Source organism: Prionailurus bengalensis, chromosome A1, assembly GCF_016509475.1.
Source record: "Prionailurus bengalensis isolate Pbe53 chromosome A1, Fcat_Pben_1.1_paternal_pri, whole genome shotgun sequence".
Lineage (NCBI taxonomy): Eukaryota > Metazoa > Chordata > Mammalia > Carnivora > Felidae > Prionailurus > Prionailurus bengalensis.
The window spans coordinates 67,971,914-67,993,065 of record NC_057343.1 but is presented as its reverse complement, the minus strand read 5'-3'; the positions used below and the strand labels follow the sequence as shown (position 1 = coordinate 67,993,065).

General features: G+C 37.9%; 1 protein-coding gene across 2 annotated transcripts in view; it reads left to right on the top strand.

The window, feature by feature from the left end:
- UGGT2 (UDP-glucose glycoprotein glucosyltransferase 2) overlaps nucleotides 1–21,152 on the top strand; it is a 190,019-nt gene that overhangs the window by 158,820 nt on the left and 10,047 nt on the right. The window contains exons 30-37 of one of the 2 annotated variants that reach the window (XM_043581775.1): nucleotides 1,446–1,530; nucleotides 6,834–6,919; nucleotides 8,784–8,876; nucleotides 9,965–10,049; nucleotides 13,774–13,956; nucleotides 15,597–15,757; nucleotides 16,639–16,753; nucleotides 17,974–18,090. In XM_043581775.1, coding sequence (XP_043437710.1) covers nucleotides 1,446–1,530; nucleotides 6,834–6,919; nucleotides 8,784–8,876; nucleotides 9,965–10,049; nucleotides 13,774–13,956; nucleotides 15,597–15,757; nucleotides 16,639–16,753; nucleotides 17,974–18,090 — 925 coding nt within the window. The remainder of the gene's footprint in view (nucleotides 1–1,445; nucleotides 1,531–6,833; nucleotides 6,920–8,783; nucleotides 8,877–9,964; nucleotides 10,050–13,773; nucleotides 13,957–15,596; nucleotides 15,758–16,638; nucleotides 16,754–17,973; nucleotides 18,091–21,152) is intronic. The other variant, XM_043581784.1, reaches the window with a different exon arrangement.

The following is a 21,152-nucleotide window of genomic DNA, read 5'->3' as shown; positions in this document are numbered from 1 at the left end:
GAGATACTGTGTTCTTCCAAATCTCATTGAGAATGTAAATTATTTGAATGCTCCCCTTTCTCCCTGCATTAATTCTTTCCCAGTGAAGTCCATGTCCTCTGACTGCTTGTTTAGCTTGTTCCTTTCATTGAAGCTGCTGACTGTCCTTATGTATCCAGTGACTTTTAGTTGCCTAGCATTACTTAAAGATCGAATAGTGCAGTGGTGAACATCCCAACCACCTGGGCTTTTTGGGTCTAGGATAATCGTTGTACCCTCCTCAAAGGATGAGTGTATGGATCAAATGAGTTAACATCTCTAAAGTGCTTGCGATAATACCTGAAATAGGGTAAGAGTCTTCCTCGCTACTACCTCTACTGTCTGGTTGGATGGAGGGAGTTTGCTTTAGATCTTGTGTGGGTCTAGCTGCAGTGTGTGCGACCTGGCTCTACCTGCTCTTGATGGACAGTGGATTCAGTGGCTCAAGTTGCTGGTGTCCATGAGCAACATTTATGACTGGAAACTCTTGAAAATTCTAAGAAATTTGACATTACTAGCACAAAAATTGGAACCCTTTCTTTTTCCTGGTGGTAACTGTTGGGGATGGCTGTGCCTTCTACTTGGGTTTAGCCACCTCAGCTGGGGAATTGGGAGAAAAAGGGAGTCAGAGGCATGTGTCAACATACTCCTGTAACCATTCAGATTTCCATTTCAGGAAAATGTTCAGGTGTGTGTTCGAAATCTGACTAAACTCAAAGTGTCTACTAATTTGACATCTGGTTGCCTTCCCTCATTGACGAAATTCAGCTTTGTTGCTTTATTGTAAATGTTTTTAACAGCATTTTTCTGTACATAGAATGATACCAAAAAAATTACTGGTCAGAGCTATCGTACTTGATTTGTTCATGCAATTTCAAAAATTGGACAATGAAATACATTATAATATAAAACACATTCAGGTCATGCAGATGAGCATAATAGACATCGTCAGTTTTATGGGTTTAATACTTCAAATTTTGCTATTTGAAAATAGCTGGTGGATATTGAAAAGTTGTTGGTGTAGAATTCCTTCAATTATGATATATAACAACTTATTTTAAAGTCTCATATTTTAATTATCATTGCAATATACCAAAAACACCTGAAAGATTTGACTTTAGCGGTAGTCTTGGTATACTACGGCAAAGATCAGCGATAATTTGAGCTTGCTCAGTGATTAGGCAATATGGAATTTAGTGAGTTACTTTTGTACAGTTTTAATTTGTATCAAGTTAAAATTGGATAATTTTGAAAATTGTATATTATAGCATATCTTAATTGACTATAGAAACAGCAAATATACATATACACAGTGATATTATACTTGTGTTTATTGCAAAATGAATTTATTCTGTTATTTATACCATCATAATTACATGTCTCTTCTTGAGTTGATGATAGACATTTACAGGTTTTTCTGCTTTTAGGCATGAAGGAACTGACTCTCAACCAGACCTGGGAGATGTCATTGTTGTGATAAACAGCTTCAAGAGCAAAATACTGGAAGTGCAAGTGTGTGGGGCAGAAGCTCTTCATGAGTTTTGTTCTTAGACTAAGAATTCTCTTTTTTGTCCTTAATTGATTATTTTCAAACTAATTTTATAATTTTACTACCTAAAATGTCATACTGGAACTGTGGCATGAAAGGAAGAAGAGAGTTAAGTTCATGAAAGAAAGAGAGCTTGAAGGTAGAAGAAAAGGAAAGACTTTTTCTAAGTTAGGATGGGTCTGTCATATCTGTTGTACCCATAGCCAGATAGTGTTACAAATTAGGCTCTAGAGTTGAGATCAAGAGCACAGATTGAAAAGTTAGCCCTGAAAGAAAAAGTGATGTTTCTTTCATTTACAAAAAAAAAAAAAAAAAAAGGAAAGATAGAAAAATAGTTTTTAATGATGGCAAATTTATTTCTTTGGACCAATTTACCTACTTAAAACTAGTAAAGATGTAGGATAAGTGCGTTTGAAACATCTTAAAAGCAATGAGGAGCTGACAGTACCAAAATAATAAGAAAAACAAGGAAATACAAAACCAAAATTATAGGGAAAATAAGAGCCTAGTGAAGTAAGCACAGAAGCTTCTCTTGTCCTGAGAACAGTTGTCCATCCTGGTACACCTGAACTATCATTTTGATTTAATTTGCAGGGTGATGGGGACAGAAAGTAAAATCCTGGACCCATATAAAGTGGGTAATCTGTTAGAAGACCCTCTCTACAATAAGCTGGCTATAGCTTCAGGGTAAGGATGAACCCTAGTAAATTATTCCACACAGTCTTTTAACCCAAATTTGTATCATGCAAGTGGTCCAGGGAACCCTGAGCCTTGGATTTGCACTAAACTAGTTCCAGATTAATGAGGTTGTACAGACATTTGGAAGAAACACGTATATATCCCTAGAATAAGATTACTATCTCCAAGTACATAGAGAAAACCAACAGAAACAAACAACAGAAAGCATGCACATAAACACTTCCTGTATTAGAATTATTGACACAGACTCTGAAACAACTGTGCTTACAGAGTTTAAAGAAATGAAAGACAAACTTGAAAACAGTTGCAGGGACCAAAAAACTATTAAAAAGTGTATATCTGATTTTTTTTTAAGTAGAACTTTTAAAACTGAGTGATACAATAACCAAAATTAAGAATTCGGTGGATAACTTTTACATGTCTAAAGAGAGAATTAGTGAGCTGAAAGGCCAGAAAATATTCCAAATGTAACAGAGACATTAAAAAGAGTATAGTACAGCAGAGAGCATAAAAGACATAGAGTGAGAAATTTGAGAGACCAGGATTGCGGTGAACCTGGCTCTGCCATTCACTAGCTGTGTGACCTTGGACAGATAGCTTAGCCTCTTTGTTTCATTTTCCTCATCTATAAATTGGGGGTAATAATACCTTACGTGTTTGTTATAAGGATAAGATAGTTCGGTTTGTAAAGTGCTTTATGAGTATTGAATAATTAACATCATTTTAAATGGAGTTCCAGACAATGATGAAAGAATAAGGTAAGTGTAACATTGTGTGTCAACTATACTCACATTAAAAAAGGAAAAAAGTATATTTGAAGCATTAATGGCTGAGAATTTTCATGAACTGATGGCTGTTACCAATTTGCATATTCAGAAAGTCCAGTGATTACCAAGCAAGACAATTCACACCTATGATAAAACTGCAGAAAACAAAGAGAAATCTTGAGAGAAACCAGAGGAAAAAAGAAAAATTACCTTCAAAGAGCTATAGATAGTCTGACCGTTGATTTTTCAGCAGTAAAAATGAAAGCCAAAAGATACTGGAATGATATTTAAAAGCACTCAGTGAAAAAAAGAATGCCAAGCTAGAATAATTTACCTTAAAAATATATCTTTCAAGAGGAAACATAAAACAAGGTATTTTCGGACAAATGGAAAAAACTGAATTTGCCACTGGCACTCTCACACTAAAGAAAGTTCTAAAAGAGGTGCTTCAGGCAGAAAAAAAAAATACCTCTAGTGGGACATTTGAGTTTTAAAAGATTAAAGAGAGAAGAAAATGGTAAATTATGTGGATAATTCTATGAACAGTGAATATATAAAACAAAAGTAATGTCTTAGAAGGATTTTTTTAAATATACAGAATTTAAAAATAACAATCGCATTTAAGCCATAAGATAAATAGGGTTGTTTTCAATAACATGTAAAATTCTTATACTGATCAGAGCAAGGGTAATGATTACTTTTAGACTTTCAGGCAAATATGAGTTTAATTTCTAAGATAACCACTAAAAGAATAGAAACAAGGCATAATGTCATAATAAAAAGGAAAAATGGAATGAAATAATATAAACAGACTAAGAGGAGAATAAATAAAGCAGAATATATGGGATATGGAGGAGGCACAAAATAATAAGTTAGAATTTAACCCAATTACATTAAATGTAAATAGACTAAATGTTTTAATTAAAAGACAAAGGTTGTGATATTGGATTTTTTAAAATTACAACTACATGTCATTTGTGGAAAGTACACCTCATACCTAAGAATACAACTTTAAGATGAAGATGAAAATAAAATACAAGAGTGGCAAAAGTATTCTAGGCCAATACTAAGCTAAAGAAAATTGGCATAGCTCTACTAATACCAGAGATATAGGGCAACAAGACAAATAACCTTACTAAGATAAAATCATTTTACATATATAAGGCAGGAATAGAATTAGAGAAATTTATAGTTCTCTATCATGCTGGGATTATTTTTAATGCCCATCTCTCAGTACCTGATACAATAAACTGACCAAAATATCAAGAGATAGAGATTTTAACAGATTATAAATTTTGACCTAAACACATATAGAACACAACACCCAGTAACACCAAGTGAATAATCTTTCAAATACACATAAAATGTTATAAAAATTAACTTTGCATTTAGTTGAAAAGCAAGTCTCAACAAATTTCAGAAGAATGAAATTGTACAGGGTGTATCCTCCATCTACAGTGCAGTAGAGCAGAAATTAATTTCCAAAGATAACTAGAAAATACAATGTGGTTGTAACTTCTAAGATCCAATAACAGCAGGCTACCAAACTTCACACTTTACATATTGCCTAGATTCTAAACTACTGTATCACCAAATTTTACCTTGCATCCCATATCATAACCTATTCCTTATCACCTCTGCTTTTTATCCTGTGATCAGTTATACATGTTGCTCACATTCATCTTTGATTCTCTTCCTCCTGTATTGACCTTGATTTTCTTTCTCAATAGTAACACAGTCTTTTCTTTAATACATTTCTTTCTGGTCATTTCAGAAGAAAAACCCCACAAAACCCAGACCAGCTACTTAAGATACTAACTCAACCAAGCCCTATAGGACCAGCATTCCAGGAAGTTTTATCCTAGCCCTGCAAACAAGAAAGAAAGACCATTTCTACCAGGCTGGGGGACGAGAGGACAGTTCCATCTTTGAGCTATTTTGACCATTGAACAGCCGCTTAGGTTTTCTTGAGCTGAATTTTTGCACTCTGCCTATCGGTTCTAATTTGACTTCTTGGTCTATAGTACAGAGCAGGTTGAACTCTTTCACCATAGCCATCAAATCTTTGAGGTAATAATCATGCCCTACCTGAATCAGACCACCCACCTCGGTCCTTCTGTTGTTTTTTTAATAACACCGTTTTATCTCCTCACCATCCATCTCAGAATTATATCAAAAGACAGAAAAGGGAGAGCAGAAAAGATAAACAATGTTAAGGATCAGCCCATGAATTCCACAGCCCATGAATAGGAATTCCATAGAGAAAGAATAGACAATGGAGGAGGGGGACAATCCACTGGCTCACTTGCTCCGTTGAGCACACAACTCCTGATCTAGGGGTTGTAAGTTTCAAGCTCCATGTTGGATGTAGAGATTCCTTAAAAATCTTTAAAAAAAAAAAAAAAGAGGGAGGGTATTTCACAGAGAAGGAGAGGGAATAATGTTCATAAGGGTCCATAAATTACCATGAGTGAAAGATAGCCCACATGAGACCCTAATAACTATCAGAGAGAAAAGGCAGGTCAGAGTCATAGAATGACACTAACCCTAGCGTCAGACTTTTCATTTTCAAAATGAATGTTATCAGCAAAACAAAGCCTTTAGTATTTTGAGGAAAATTATTTTGAAGCTAGGATTCTTTAACCAAATTCTTAAAGACAAAGTTATTTTCTGAAGAGTGAAGGTTTAGAAAAATTTTTCACACCCCTTGAAGATGTTTGCCAGTCCAATGAAGATGAAGACCAAGAAGGAGGAAGATAGGTACGTCCAGAAATGGTGAAATTAATCTGAAAAACAATGCAAAGAAATCCTTGAAAGAAATAGGCAGTTAATTACTGAGCTCTGGGAAAAACATTTCCAAGAAGACAGGAATTCCAGGCAATGAACATGAATAATAAACTAGGAAATATTAGGTATGTGGTAAGGAAGAAACATATCTCACTACAAGGAAAAATAAATGCAATAAAATTCCAAGAAAAAATGTTTATGTGTTGGTGGGATGTAAGAAAACAGAATCCATTTGAAATATCCAGTCTCCCATGAGTGGCACGAGGGTCAGGTTACTATAACTGCACTGAGGAAATACAGCTTCAGTGGCCTTGCAGACTCTGCAGTGAATAATAATTACATCTTCACAATAAGCACTATTTGCTGATCTTCAAGTTGTAAAATAAGCGTAGCAAAATGCAGTAGATATAATTACGTTTACCAGAGTAAATGTAGGTAGTACCTATCCTTATACGATGCTAAAGTAAAAGTTCAGCTAATGTAAGGTGGGAGGCGGAGGGAAAAGGTACAAATACCATTAGTATTCTTATCTTACATGCGAGAGAAACCTGAAATTGTTGGAACAAAAAATAGACATTTAAGTATTATTTGAAGCTACAAAGATACTCAGTAGAAGAACTAATGGTAATGATACTACTCCCAAAACTTCCAGACATAGAGAGGCAGACCAATAGAAGGGAGCTGCTTGTCTGTCGTCCCAAAGAATGAAAAATACCTAAACCCTGTGGTTGCAGATATGCTGGTAGATAAAGCCTGAAGTTGAAAAATCAGTAAATACAAGTATAAGCACATTATTTAACAGAATGGAGGTAACCACCAAAAGAGCTAACAATGAGATTGAACTGATAATTGAAACCAGATTGTGTCTGTAATGTACTAAGATCTTCCCTGGCTCCGTCACTGCAACTGTCTTAGATTTACAGGGGTCACCTTGCACTTTCTAACTTTCTAAGCACGTTGCATAATACTTAAAGCTGCACAATTCTAAGATTTTTCTTTACCGTGCTATCTAGGTGCAAAAAAAGCCAGACAAAATTAAGGAAGATCTCCTAACCGATAAAGATGAGAAGAAAAAAGGAATGTGGGATTCTATTAAAAGGTAATTACCAGTGAATATTTTAACATATAATGATAGATCCATCAGGAGTCTAGTATGTGGAAGGCCTGCAGATGGTAAACATCTAAGTAAAGCAGATCCTCTCTTCATGTGGGGTGAGATCGATACACAAGTGTTGATAAAACGGGATAGGAAACGAGCTATAAGACAGCTGAAAATCAAGTGCCCTGCGAACCACAGGAGAAGAAGACTTTATCTAGTTAGGAGGAACCTCAGGAAATACTTCTTGGCTAAGATGTGCTCTAAAAGATGGACAAGACTTCAGAAGTTGGAGATAGAGAGAAGGTACCTGGTTATATGAAGTCAAAGAGATTAAACAGAAAATAGCCCAGCTTAGCTAGAACACTGGGGCATTGAATATAATAGGGAATCTATAAATTAGGTCAAGGCCTAATCAAACAGGAATCGATGTTAATAATATTAATAAATATTAATCAAAACAGGAATATATTGGCTCACATGTAGAGAGTCCAGGAGTAGAGCTGGCTTTGGGCATTCGGGTGACGTGGCCTAGGAACTCTTTTTCCATGTCTTAGTTCTATTCTCTGAGCCTCCCTCATTTTCAGAGAAACTTTTACAAGGAAAAGTTTGCCATCTTTCCATATAGTGCCAGCAAAAGTTCCAGGGCTGACTCATGAGTCCAGTTGTTAGCCATTTGTCCCAAACTGAACTGGTTCCTGTGACTCTAACCACACTTGGGTCGTATGCCCACCTCTAGAACGAGTGGGCAGGCCTATCGTAGACTCACAGAATGCAACTGGAGGAGGAATGCTTCCCCCAGAAAAATACCAGGCGATTGTTACTAGAAACGTAAAGGACATTAGATGGGCAAAAACAAAGGCGTCTGCTGTAGATCCACATTGTAGAGAACTTTGAAAGCCAGTTTTAGAAATCTGAGCTTCATTTGATTTATGAGAGAGAACCACTGAGAAATTATCTCCCAGAGATAATTTCTATCAGTTGTCTATTTCTGTAGACACTTTGAGCCAGCCAGATTCAGCAACCTAAGTGGATTGTGTTACGCCCATCAGGGGCACTCCTATCATTGGGATCTTGCCCAGTTTAGGCCTCTTTTTCTGTAGTTGGTGCCTTGTTTGATAAGAATGGTGTTCTTGTCCCTTTATGTGCATTGAACTATTACTGACTGAGAAGGTCTCAGACCCCCTCATTTTGAGATCATCTGGAGAGTAGGTATATTTGACAGGGGATAATGAAGCAGAATGTGAGCATTTTAAAGAGTATCTCTCCATAATCTTCCATTAAAACCAGAAAGTGGAGACAAGAATGAATATAGGTAATTGTTAAACAATAGCATGGCCACTTGCTGTACGGAAAGGGTACCAAAAACAAATACTGCTGTGTAGGAAGGGAGAAAAGACATGTTCAGGAGGGAAGCTCCTTCAGCTTACAGAAGTATTGTGTATGTTATAATGCTGTCACTTTTTTATCCGAATTTTAATCCTAACTTGGAGTATCAACTGTATTTTTCTTATTTGAGAGATTATAATAAGATTTGAAAAATACTCTGTCATAACAGTTCCTATTTGGCAAAATACATCTGTGGTGATTGTAAGTTATTTTTTTCCAAATTTTAGTCGTTCTAAATATCTGTGCCTATAAAAATGAAAATTTTAATTAAATAAATTTTTACACCTGAAGAAAACAGAAATTATAATTATGAATACTCCAAATAAAAAGATTCAGTAATTTTGTGTATGAGATGGAGCTTATTTTGAGAGGCTTTCCTATTGCATATTAAATTTAGTATGCATATTAAATTATGTAGGTTTGTAAAGTGTGCAAATGCAGATTAAGAACTTGTCAATCACTACTTTTTTATTCCAAGTTTCACAAGAAGTTTGTATAAAGAAAAAGATGAAGCAGACGTTCTAAACATTTTTTCAGTTGCTTCTGGCCATTTATATGAACGCTTTTTAAGGTAGGTATGTTTTTTATCAAATGCTTTGAAAAGTGGTTCAAAAAGAATTTCAAAAGTTCAGAAGAATAAAAGAATGTACAGTGAAAAGAATCCCACCTGTTTCCTTATTACCCAGTTTCCTTCCAACAGGAAACCAATATTATTTTTGTAACTTGCCAAGGATGTATGTAGATAAGCATATATATCTTCTTCATTTTTTAACTTGTTTTTACTTAAGTAGTAACCAAGTATATGTTGTTCTGCACCTTGCTTTTTTCTTTTTTTTAACCTAAGATTATGAGAGAAGTATATCTTTAAAATGTAGTCGAATTTCATGAGTTTAATTGATTTGGAATATCAGTGTTCTTTAAGGCTAGGAAATGAACATATTTTATGACAAAATAATATGTGAGAAAAAATATATATAGTAAATTTCCCTTTTATTTTATAAGAAGGAGGAGGGGGAATAAGAAGAGAACTAAATTCCAAACCTTAGGGCTGTTGTTTTTAACTTTTCATATAGAAGGATATCAGAGAATTCCTCAAAAATATTTGAAGATGTGATATTCAAGTATATGTCTATATGTGGTATTTTGGATACAGCTGTCTCTTTTCCAGTCAGAGGTCTAGCGTAGCAAAACAAGGGACCTATCCCATGAATTTACTAGTATAGATCATTCTTGTATACTTGTATACATTCAAGTATATTCAATGTATACTTGTATACATTCAAGTAGACTCTGTATACTTGATGTTAATGACAAAGTAATAGAGTGGAGATTAGAATGTAATCAACTAAACAAGAGTATTTCAGAGTCAAGTGGGACAAACAAAAAGCAATCAATTTATTCTGTATAGTGTGTGTGCATGTGTGTGTGTGTGTGTGTATATATATATATATATATATATACATCTCCTTACACATTACATACTTGATAAGTAACCATAATTTGTGAAGGTGCTTCAGTCTATTTCCCCATAATTCATAGTGAAAAATTAATGCCTTTAAATAATTATTGCATATATATATAATAATTAAAAAGCCTTAGGAAAAGCAGGATGAACTCCTATTAATATTAACTTACTGGGTTAAATGTTCCTCTATACAGAATTATGATGCTTTCTGTTTTACGTAACACCAAAACACCTGTGAAATTCTGGTTTCTAAAAAATTATCTCTCACCAACATTTAAAGTAAGTACATTAACCTTTTTATTATACAGTGGTTCAATGTTTAAAAGTAAATTCTTTATGTCATTGTAAGTTCACAACATTTTCAGAATGAGCCTTTTGAAATTACTGTTTCTAATTTTAAAGTTTTGGTATTCATTGTTTTATCTGGCTTAAGAAAAATGTTATGCTGTTTTTATTTAGAGAAGTGTTTAGGAGGACAGAAGGAGATGGTTTATTTTTAAGTAAACTCAAAATCAGAAGGATTAGTGGTTTTTCATGATAATAAAATTAAACTTGGCAGTGAAAGATATGTACAGATTGTCAATAAAAAGAATTAGATTCTGTCATAATTTTACAAAGATAGACTAGAACAGTAGTATCCAGAGAACATGAAAACGGTACCATAGGAAGTAGTTCGATAGTCCCAGGAATAATAAGGCTCTTTGATCTTTCTGAGGCACAGTGACTGCTGTGGTAGTGGTTTGGGGACTATATTCAGAAGTGTGAGGCATTTTATCCTGAGAAGTTTTCAGGGGGCCAACAGCTGCTCCCCTGTACTCAGCCTCACACTCTTGCTACAAAGTATACCCTGTTTCTCCCTATTCTCACTGCAGACTAATCAGATTTCATGCAAGTTAGGGTCTCATTCAGTAGCAGTTCAAAGGAGTTCTCTTTTTCTAAACCAAAACCAGCAGTAAAAGCAGAAATAAAAATAGCCAGCCATGTTGTTATTCCTTAATATTGCCAGGCACATTGCTGAGTGATTTACCTACATTATTTGTTCTTCATAAAGTTCTATTCATGGAAAACCAAGACTCAGAAATTACATAACCAGCCTGCACAATGGGGAGGTATCCAAGTTCACCTTAAGTTCAGTGATTATAACTAGAAGGACTCACAGAAATAAGGAACACCATTATCGGGGTGCCTGGCCCGCTTGGTCGGTTAAGCTGCCAGCTTCAGCTCAGGTCATGATCTCATGGTTCGTGGGTTCGAGCCCCGTGTCAGGCTCTGCACTGACAGTGTGGAACCTGCTTAGGATTTTCTCTCTCTCCTTCTGTCTCTGCCCTTCCCCCACTTTTGCGCACTCTCTGTCTCTCGGGATAGATGAATAAATTTTAAAAAAAGAAAGAAAAGAGGGACACCTGGGTGGCTCAGTCAGTTGAACATCCAACTTCGGCTCAGGTCATGATCTCATGGTTCATGGGTTCAAGCCCCACGTTGGGCTCTGTGCTGACATCTGAGAGCCTGGAGCCTGCTTCTGATTCTGTCTGTCTGTCTGTCTCTCTCTCTCTCTCTCTCTCTCTCTCTCTCTCTGCCCCTCCCCAACTTGCTCTCTCTCAAAAATAAACTTAAAAAAAAAGAAAGAAAGAAACACCATTATGCTCACAGTTACAGTTTACAGCAAAGCAGTACAGGTTAGAACGAGCAAGGCAAAGAGACGCGTAGGGCAGACCAGACCCAGAGCTTCCAGTTGTCCTCTCCCAGTGGGTTTGGCAGCAGCACTTATTTCTCCCAGCAAAAACGTGACAATACACATGGAGTATTGCCAACCAGGGAAGCTCACTCAGACTGTGGTGTCCACAGTTCTTACTGGGGGTTGGCCACATAGACCCACTTGACTGCCACAGTGTTACCTTTGCCTCCAGCCCCTGGAGAGGTTCAGCTGATACGTTGTGGCTCACAGTCCCAGCGGTAAGTTGCATTGTTGGCGTAGACTATTTGGTATTGACTGAGGCAGGACAGTGGAAGGCATAGAGGTTACCTACCGGGAGCCTGGGACAAAGGGTCTAACCTTTCTCTGAGCAAGCTTTGTCCTTTGAAGCAGAGTCCTGAGATCAAACAGCTAATTCAGCAGATAGCTGAGATCTGATCCCAGGCGTGCTGCCCTCACAGCCTGGTGCTTAACCCTCACGTAACAGCCGCAACCACCAAGAGTGCCACCTCCTGTGTGCATTTAGCAGTAGATAAAACCGAAAAAGAACCCATTCATATAAACAACAAGTCCTACTAGTTTGTCAGCAAGTTTTTGATGTTATCCTACTAGGCAAATACTGCATAAGGGGATTGGTTAATTTTACATAAACTGAGATAATACAATTGTAAGATTCTCTCAGCAGGAAATATACCATTCAGTAGAAATATAGTGCTGTGTCTGCATAAAGGTCTTGTTCTCCCACATGGCCAAAAGTAATACCATATCTGAAATAATATTTTCCTTCTTTTTGGAATTTTGTTCCTTTCCCTTAAAATGTTTCTTTTGGAAGCTTTTCATGTACAATGTGTACAAATCGTAAGTGTGCAGCTTTGATGAATTTTTACAAAGATAAAACACCTGTGTAACCAGCAATTAGATATAGAAATAGAAATTACTAGTACCCTAGATCCTTTCCTTCCAATTTTCAAAAAGTACCTCCTCTCTTCCTTCAAACATTTAATGAATTCTGCCTGCGTAGGGAATAGTCCTTTCCTGACCACACAGTCTGAAGTTACAGTCCCTTCTGATTTTTCACTCTGCTTCCCTTCCTTTTTTATTTTTTCCTAGTGCTGTCTTCTATAGATAACTTACTGATTTCATTTAATCCACTCACCACCTCTAAAATGTAAGCATCATGAGGGCCACAATTTGTATCTGTTTTGTTCACATCTGTATCCCTAGGGCCTAAAATAGTGCCTGGCACATAGGGCATGCTCAGTAAGGGTGGAGCCCGGTGCAGGGCTGGAGCTCATAATCCTGAGATCAAGAGTCCAACATTTAACTGACTGAGCCACCCAGGCAGCCCTCAGTGAAAATTTTAATACATATTTGCTGAATTAGAAAGTTTTTCTAATTTTTCCTAATACATATTTTTAAATTTTGAAATCAAAACAGTTATTCTCAACAACTGGGCTAGCCATAATTACAGCATTATTATTCATAAATAAAAACCAATGCTTATGCTAAGGAACATAATTTAAATCTACGTTGTTCTTACAAAAGCAAGGAGAAAATTTAAGTATATAACCAGCAGCTAGCTACAAATGAGAACTGAGCAGGAAAAAGCAAATTCTCTGTGTGCCAACCCGTCTTTCCCCACCCCTTTACCATTCTCCCTCTCACATGGGGCTCTTGAACCAAACTTAACCAACAGTGTATTTCATTAACTGCTCTGGTTTAAACAGAATAAGATACTTTAAGTCTCTAAGACCCTGAATCAAATATCAGACATTCACACCCACAATGACTACTCTGTGTTTTTAATCCTTGAATTAGGTAGTCATAAATCTCAGACATGAAACTCGTGTGGAGAACCTAATTCATCAATTTACAACTCATTTTGTGGTTTTTTTGCACCCCTCTTCATGTTGTAGCTGTCTGACCAGCCAGTATGTTGACATAAACATAAACTGTTTGCTGTGTCGATGTTCCAAGATCCAAATGCTTTTCCTTTGTAGTCAGGCTTTCTCAAGTCAAACAGTAGCGATAAAAACTAGGGGAACATTGATCTTAGTTGATAAGCTTGCTAGTTAATATGGTATACCTATTTTTTAATGTCATTAGATCATATAGTTTTATGTATACTTATATTTTGATATTTGTCAGCATTTTCCTATTCCTCATTAACAGGTATAAGTTGTAGAAATAGTTTACACTTTTTTACCAATTAGTTTGTAATAATTTATGGTAAACTCTTTCAAATGTTAAATTGTTCTCTAAACATATGAACATATTCTTTGATTCGTGTGTGTGTGTGCACATTTTTAGGAGGTGATTCCTCACATGGCTGAGGAATATGGGTTCCAGTACGAGCTAGTGCAGTATCAGTGGCCCCGCTGGCTTCACCAGCAGACGGAAAAACAGAGGATTATTTGGGGTTACAAAATTCTTTTCCTCGATGTCCTTTTTCCCCTAGCGGTGGACAAAATCATTTTTGTTGATGCTGACCAGGTAATAAGATTAACTGTTGCTTTCAGTAATACTTAAACTATGTTTGCACTTCTGAGTACAGGGACTCAATTCATGTTGCTGGTGCTCAATATTGTCTTTGTTGCCCTGCTGCATAAATGTGGAAGACGTGAATGTGATGTGTAAGGAAAGTATCTTTAAAAAAAAAACGGTCAGAATTCCAGGGGAAAATCAAGTGTATCACAAGAAGTACCATTTATTATTTGGACATTGCAGTTTTCTCTCTGAAGTGGTAGTTTTTTGATTTTGGTAACTAAAAATAACTACTGAAATTAGTCATGATAAAAGTAGTTGTGTGAGTTCCTATGAATGTATGAGCTGTTTGCTTAAAAGGAGCTATGCTTCTTGCTGAAAAAGTTGGCGATTACAGACAGCTCTCCTCTCTTGCTTGTACCTCCCACAAGCATTCTTGGGCCTTTAGCCCATAGCCAAAACCTCATCATCCTTACACTTAAGGGGGAAAAATGTCCCAAATTTATCCCCCCAAAACCCATTCTGGTACCTAGCTTTCAAAACTTACATATCCAAAAATTATGACTTTTCCCCTTCCCTCCTTGCATTGCATGCCTTTGTAATCACTAATGGGAAAAATATTTGCAAAATACACAGAATCTTTAAGAAGAACAGTAAATAATAATGTTATATAAATTAAGTACACAAGTTAGTATTTATATTTAGGACAAAAGTGTATTTTCAAATCCTCTATTAGAGTTTACTTGTATTGTTAACTCTATTGTTGTTTTTGTGTTAGTTTCCAAGTTGACAAATATGAATCATTATCCTTAAAAATGAAGAAAACAGGAAAATGTGGATAATGAGCTAAGCATTTCAAAACATATTGTCTAACATAAAACATATTTCTCCTACCTTCCCCCAGCTTACACAGTGGCATTTTCCAGCAGGCTAGAGTCTATTAAAAACTGGAACACGCTAATGTTATTTCATTAAAGCCATTGAGGATAATTAAGAGGTTTTTCTTCATCATTCAGACTAATATTGGCCAATATAAAATACTGGAGATTTATCATAAAAATGATTTTGAATTATTAATCCATACCTTGATAAACTAAGAGCGATGAACTTGTGAAATATTTAATTTCTTCCCAAAATGCATATTGTTTAAGAAATCTTGATTAAGATGACATGACAGACTATTCTTATTAATAAGACCACTGTCCTATAGACTAGGCATATGCATTTTAGGTTTCTCTTCATCTGTACGAACAAGAGAAAAGGGAACTTCATAAACTCCCTACTGCTTAAAAGAGCTGTGAGCAGGGAGCCTGGGTGGCTCAGTCAGTTAAGCGTCCAACTTCAGCTTGGGTCTCATGGTTCGTGAGTTCGAGCCCTGTGTTGGGACTCTGTGCTGACAGCTCAGACCTGGAGCCTGCTTCAGATTCTGTGTCTCCCTTGTTCTCTGCCTCTCCCCCCTCACACTCTGTCTCTCAAAATAATGAACGTTGAAAAACAATTTTTAAAAAAGAAAGAGCTGTGAGGAAAACACAGTTCTGTTTCTACAGTCAGGTGACAATTTGAGATTCACGTTAAAAAGGCTTATTATAATAGCATAATTGTTATATTATTGTATAGGCTTCATCAGAGAAACTGTTTTAATTATTTAGATTGTAAGACATGACCTAAAAGAACTCCGAGATTTTGATCTGGATGGAGCGCCCTACGGGTATACCCCATTTTGTGATAGCCGCACTGAAATGGATGGGTATCGTTTCTGGAAAAAGGGATACTGGGCATCACATCTTTTAAGAAGGAAATACCATATCAGGTAAGAAAATCCATACTCTTACTTTTTAGTAACCAAATAACTTACTGGATCTCAATACTCTGTTTTCTTAGAAATCAGACAATTATGACAACCAATTGGTGTTTGCTATGTGCTAATCACTCTTACAAGACTTTACATATATATATTTTTTAAACATAGATTCATCTCTTTTTAATATTTATTTATTTGTTTGTTTTGGGAGAGAGGAACAGCACAAGTAGGGGAGGGGCAAGTGGAAGAGGGAGAGAGAGAATCCTAAGCAAGCTCTGTGCCGTCAGTGCAGAGCCCAGCGCGGGGCTCAATCCCACGAACCGTGAGATCGTGACCAGAGTTGATATCAAGAGTCAGACGCTTAACCAACTGAGCCACCCAGGCACCCCAAGACTTTACCTGTATCAACTCATAAAATTTCTGTGACAACCTTTTGAGATACTGTTATCATCCCCATGTAATAGATGTTTCAGAGGGATGAAGCACTCATGTAACTTGCCCAGGCTTACACTGTTAGTGCGTAACTGAGCCAGGAGTTAAACCAAGTAATGGAACTCAGGGGAGAGGCTCCTGACCACAACAGAAGACTTAAACTGGCTTGCCATATAACAAAATGAACATGCTGTCTTCAAATACGTTGTTTTGTAGAGCCATGAGTTCCATGGTATCTTGGAAAAACCTGTGGTGACTCTAAGAGGATATGGATCCTAACAGTATTATAACAAACTTCAAACCCTTGGAAACAGTTTTAGAATTGGGAGAAAATTTAGGAAAGGACTTGTTATTAGACCCAGGGATATCTGAAGTCAATCCCATTACTGTAAATAGTCACTGGGGAAAGTAAAAATACGTGAACAACATGAGCCACCAAAGACTGTTCACCTTTGCAGTGCCTTGTATGTAGTGGATCTCAAGCAGTTCAGGAGAATTGCAGCCGGTGACAGGCTCCGGGGCCAGTACCAAGCTCTCAGTCAAGATCCAAACAGTCTGTCAAACCTAGATCAGGTAAGTAGAACGTTCTTAGACTCATTTGCAGTGCATAGATCCAGACTGCTCCAATTCCCTGCTTGTAAACTTTAAAACCTTATATTTTCAGCCTCTCCCTCCCTTTCCATTTTGGAAAACAGTTTGGGATTTTCTTAAAATTTAAACTTAAACCTACCATATGACCAGTTATTCTCTTTGAAGGGAAATGAAAGCATATGTCTACACAAATACTTGTGCATGAATAGTAGCAGCTTGGTTTGTCAAATCCAAATCCCACAACAATCTTGTATTCATTATCTGTTGCTACCTAATGACTTACCTGAAAACCTAGCCACTTACAGTAACTGTGGGTCAGGAATCTGGGTCTGACATTGCTGGGCATTCTGCTGCAGTCTCTCACAACGCTGAAGTCTTTGTGGACCCAGGGGTTGCCATCTAATCTGAAGACTTGACTGGGTCGGTCACTCACATGATTGTGGGCATGATTCAGGGCTTTGTCACCTGTGAGGCTCATTTGCCATTTAAACTTCCTTTAACACAGGTGCCAGCAGTCTTTACTTAGCCCCGAGCATGCAGAAATGTGAGAATTCTCCTGGAGCATTGTTTCCTAACAGGGACACGAAAGGTCACCTCCAAATCTGGAGAGCACAGCGATGGCAGCCATAAACAGCAAGAGCAGGCACGGTGTGGGTGATCGGTCGCCTTGTTTCAGGTCAGGCAGAGGCATTGAGGCTATCCGCTTGGGGCAGTGAAGAGTGGTGGGTTTCTGGGCTTCCCACTCCATTCCTGACACGAGGGGTGAAGTCCAGGGCAGCTGTGGGCATAGTTCTAGGGCATGGATTCATCATGACACAAGATGGTTGAGTCAGATTAAATGTTTACTAGCTTAAAAATAGATATTTTAGGGGCACCTGGGTGGCTCAGTTGGTTCAGCATCTGACTTTGGCTCCAGTCATGATCTCACAGTGTGGGTTCGAGCCCCATGTCGGGCTCTGTGCTGACAGCTCAGAGCCTGGAGCCTGCTTCAGACTCTGTGTCTCCCTCTCTCTCTGCCCCTCCCCCTCATGCGCGCGCACACTCTCTCAAAAATAAATAAACGTTAAAATTTTTTTCAAATAGATATTTTAGATCTGCATATGATTCTTCGGACCCGTTTTTAATTTAATTGACCTCATCAGCCTTATTCCCTCTGACTCTAATTTCTATACCTCTGTGTTTAAATCATTTTTCTTCTATAGGATCTTCCCAATAATATGATTTACCAAGTGGCCATTAAGTCTCTTCCTCAAGACTGGCTGTGGTGTGAAACCTGGTGTGACGATGAATCCAAACAGAGAGCCAAAACAATCGATCTGGTGAGTGCGTGTGTGTTGTCATTTGTGTATAAGCAGATGTGAAAATGTTCGAATAGAAGTATCTTCTCTTTTACAAATGGAATGGCACACATGTGGCACACTGCTGCTTAGTCAATTTGCTCTATTTACTTAGGTTGGCCAAGTACAGGGCTGTCTCCAGGGGCCCTCAAGGTCACCCCCAAGTTTGCTGAATCACAAGAGGACTCACAGGACTCAGAATTTCTATCATCATACTCATGGCTATGCTTTATTCCAGTGGGTTCAGGGCAAAAGGGAAAGGATGTATGGGGCAAAGTCCAGAGAAAACCAGATGCCAGCTTCCAAGAGCCCTCTCCCCATGCAGCCTCACAGGGCAAGCTTAATCCCTGAAGCTATAAGGAATTTCACAGCACATGTGAAGTGTTGTCTACCAGGGAAGCTGATTAGGAACCCAGTACCCAGGATTCTTATTGAGGGCTGGTCCCATAAGCACGCCCCTGCCTGTCACATACCAGGCACTTCACACTTTAAAAGCTTATAATTCGCAACATCCAGAAGGAAAGCACGTGTTTGGCATAAACTATGTGGTTGGCACAGGTTAGGCATGGTGAGCCATTCTTATCAGGAATGGTGGGAACACTCCTGAAACCCAAGTTCCCAGATGCCAGCCGAGGCCCCTCCTTGCAAGCAGGCCTTTCCGAGGATAGCGATCTCAGGCTTGCTGGGTTCCTCTTTAATGCACAGCGGCATCTGAGAGAAAGACCATGAGCTGCTGAAATGTTCCTGGATCAACTATCATCTTAAAACACAATCAGTTTGGTTCTCCTGCCAATATTTTTCCCAAATGTGTCTACTTGAATTATCCTATACATGTCTGGGTTTTTTTCCTTCCTTTTGAGAAAAATTTTTAACTTTTAGTTTTAAGCAGTTTATGCTCTATTTCTCCTAGACATGAAATATTTCAAGCTAATGTATTGTCTAGCTATCTTGAACTTACATTCCAGTACTATAGTGTCTTTAATAGTTATATCGTCATTCTTTTTCTGACCATATTGTTTTTATGTGCTAATTTGAGTTTAAAATAATTATTTGTAAGATCTTCCGTTAAAAAATAAACTATCCAAATATTAGCATTCATGCAGTTTTGAACATAAGACAGGACAATAAAATCTAGGGACATTTTTCTAGGTACGTGTAGAAATGTATAGGAAAGTGGTAGCACGCCAGCTTGTCAGATTGCAGTCAAAGGTGATAGAAAGTAGCAGAATCGAGGTGGCATTGTTAAGAAGAAAGCAAGGGAATTTTCTAAAGAGAGACCAAGAACCTTACTGAACATAACTCATGTTAAGGTTGTGCTGTGACCTATAAGGTTGTGACTCATACATTAGTGACATAAGGTCTCCTTGGGATCTCCAACACTTAGGTTAACATGAGCTAACTATAACAAACCCCAGATTTCAGTGGTGTCACACTCACCTAAGTCCAGATCTAAGTGGGTGTTGTCAGTGAGTAGCTTCCCTGTCCATCATGGGACCAGCCTCCATCCATCTTGTGGCTCCTTCATCCTCTGAGGTGCTGTCATCATCTGTAGCCATCAGAAGCTGATCTGTCCAGTATGGCAGCCACTTGCCACACGTGGCCATTGAGCACTTAAAAATATTGCTGATCTGGGGCGCCTGAGTGGCTCAGTCGGTTAAGTGTCCGACTTCGGCTCAGGTCATGATCTCGTGGTTCATGAGTTCAAGCCCCGCGTCGGGCTCTGTGCTGACAGTTCGGAGCCTGGAGCCTGTTTCGGATTCTGTGTCTCCCTCTCTCTCTGACCCTCCCCCCGTTCATGCTCTGTCTCTCTCTGTCTCAAAAATAAATAAACGTTAGAAAGAAAAAATTGTTTTTAAATATTGCTGATCTGAATTGAGATGTGCTGTAAAGTATAAAATACACACTAGATTTTGAAGACTCAGCACAATAAAAAGAATATAAAAATATAAATAATATTTATATTTATTACATATTGACTGATGGTGTTTTTGATATGTTTATATGTTTATTTCACCTGTTCCATTTATACTTTTATATGTGGCTACTAGAAAATTTAAAATTCCATCATATTTCTGTTGGGTAGTGTTGATCTGGAGGGGAGAAAAAGAGTATGAGGAATGCTTCCTGACTCCTAAAAGCTGCGGCCCCTTGGTGGATTGGTTGTGGGGCCACATTGAGATGTAAGGGGAGCTAAGAAATGTCATTCCCAGATGGGCAGCTGCTACTTAGTGATAGGTCTACATAGAAAAAAGATGGCATAAATTTTCGTGGACAGATAGCCATCCCTCCCACAGAAACACTTACAAATGAGAGAACATGCTAATTTGGGCCAACTTCTTGGGGAAAAAAGTTAAGGGAATGCAGACAAACCCCAAGGAAATGGCCTAATGAAGAGGAAAAAGCATGATTAATGATCAAAGGTGAGGATGAGAGCATTTATGAATATCATGGTACCATCTCGTCTCTGTTTCAGTCAACCTGGGCATTATTGACATTTGAGACTATATAATTCATAATTGTGGGGGGCTGTCCTGGGCCCTGGAGCACGTTTAGCAGCATCTCTGGCTTTACCCACTAGATGGCAGTAGTGCCCCACCACCCCCCAGTCATGACACCCAAAAATGTGTCCAGACCTTGCCAAAGCTCCCCTGGGGGGCATGATAACCCATGTAAGCACCACCAATATAGATTGGGGGGGGGGGGGGATTGTAAGACAGAAAACTAAGGGAAACACAGTATTTTAACAGTTTCTGACAGGATTAAAATGGAAATAGTTCCATTATCTTTACTTTATAGAACATAATGCCTGTAAGGTTAATTTCTGCAGAGAAAATCTCCTTTTCCCACTTACTTCAGGAATATATTACTATAGGAAAAAATCCACAATGGAATGAAGTGAAAATATTTGATGAGGAAGGGATTAAGACAACAGGCTCGGGGCGCCTGGGTGGCTCAGTCGGTTCAGCGTCAGACTTCGGCTCAGGTCATGATCTCGCAGTTTGTGAGTTTGAGGCCCGCATCGGGTTCTGTGCTGACAGCTGGGA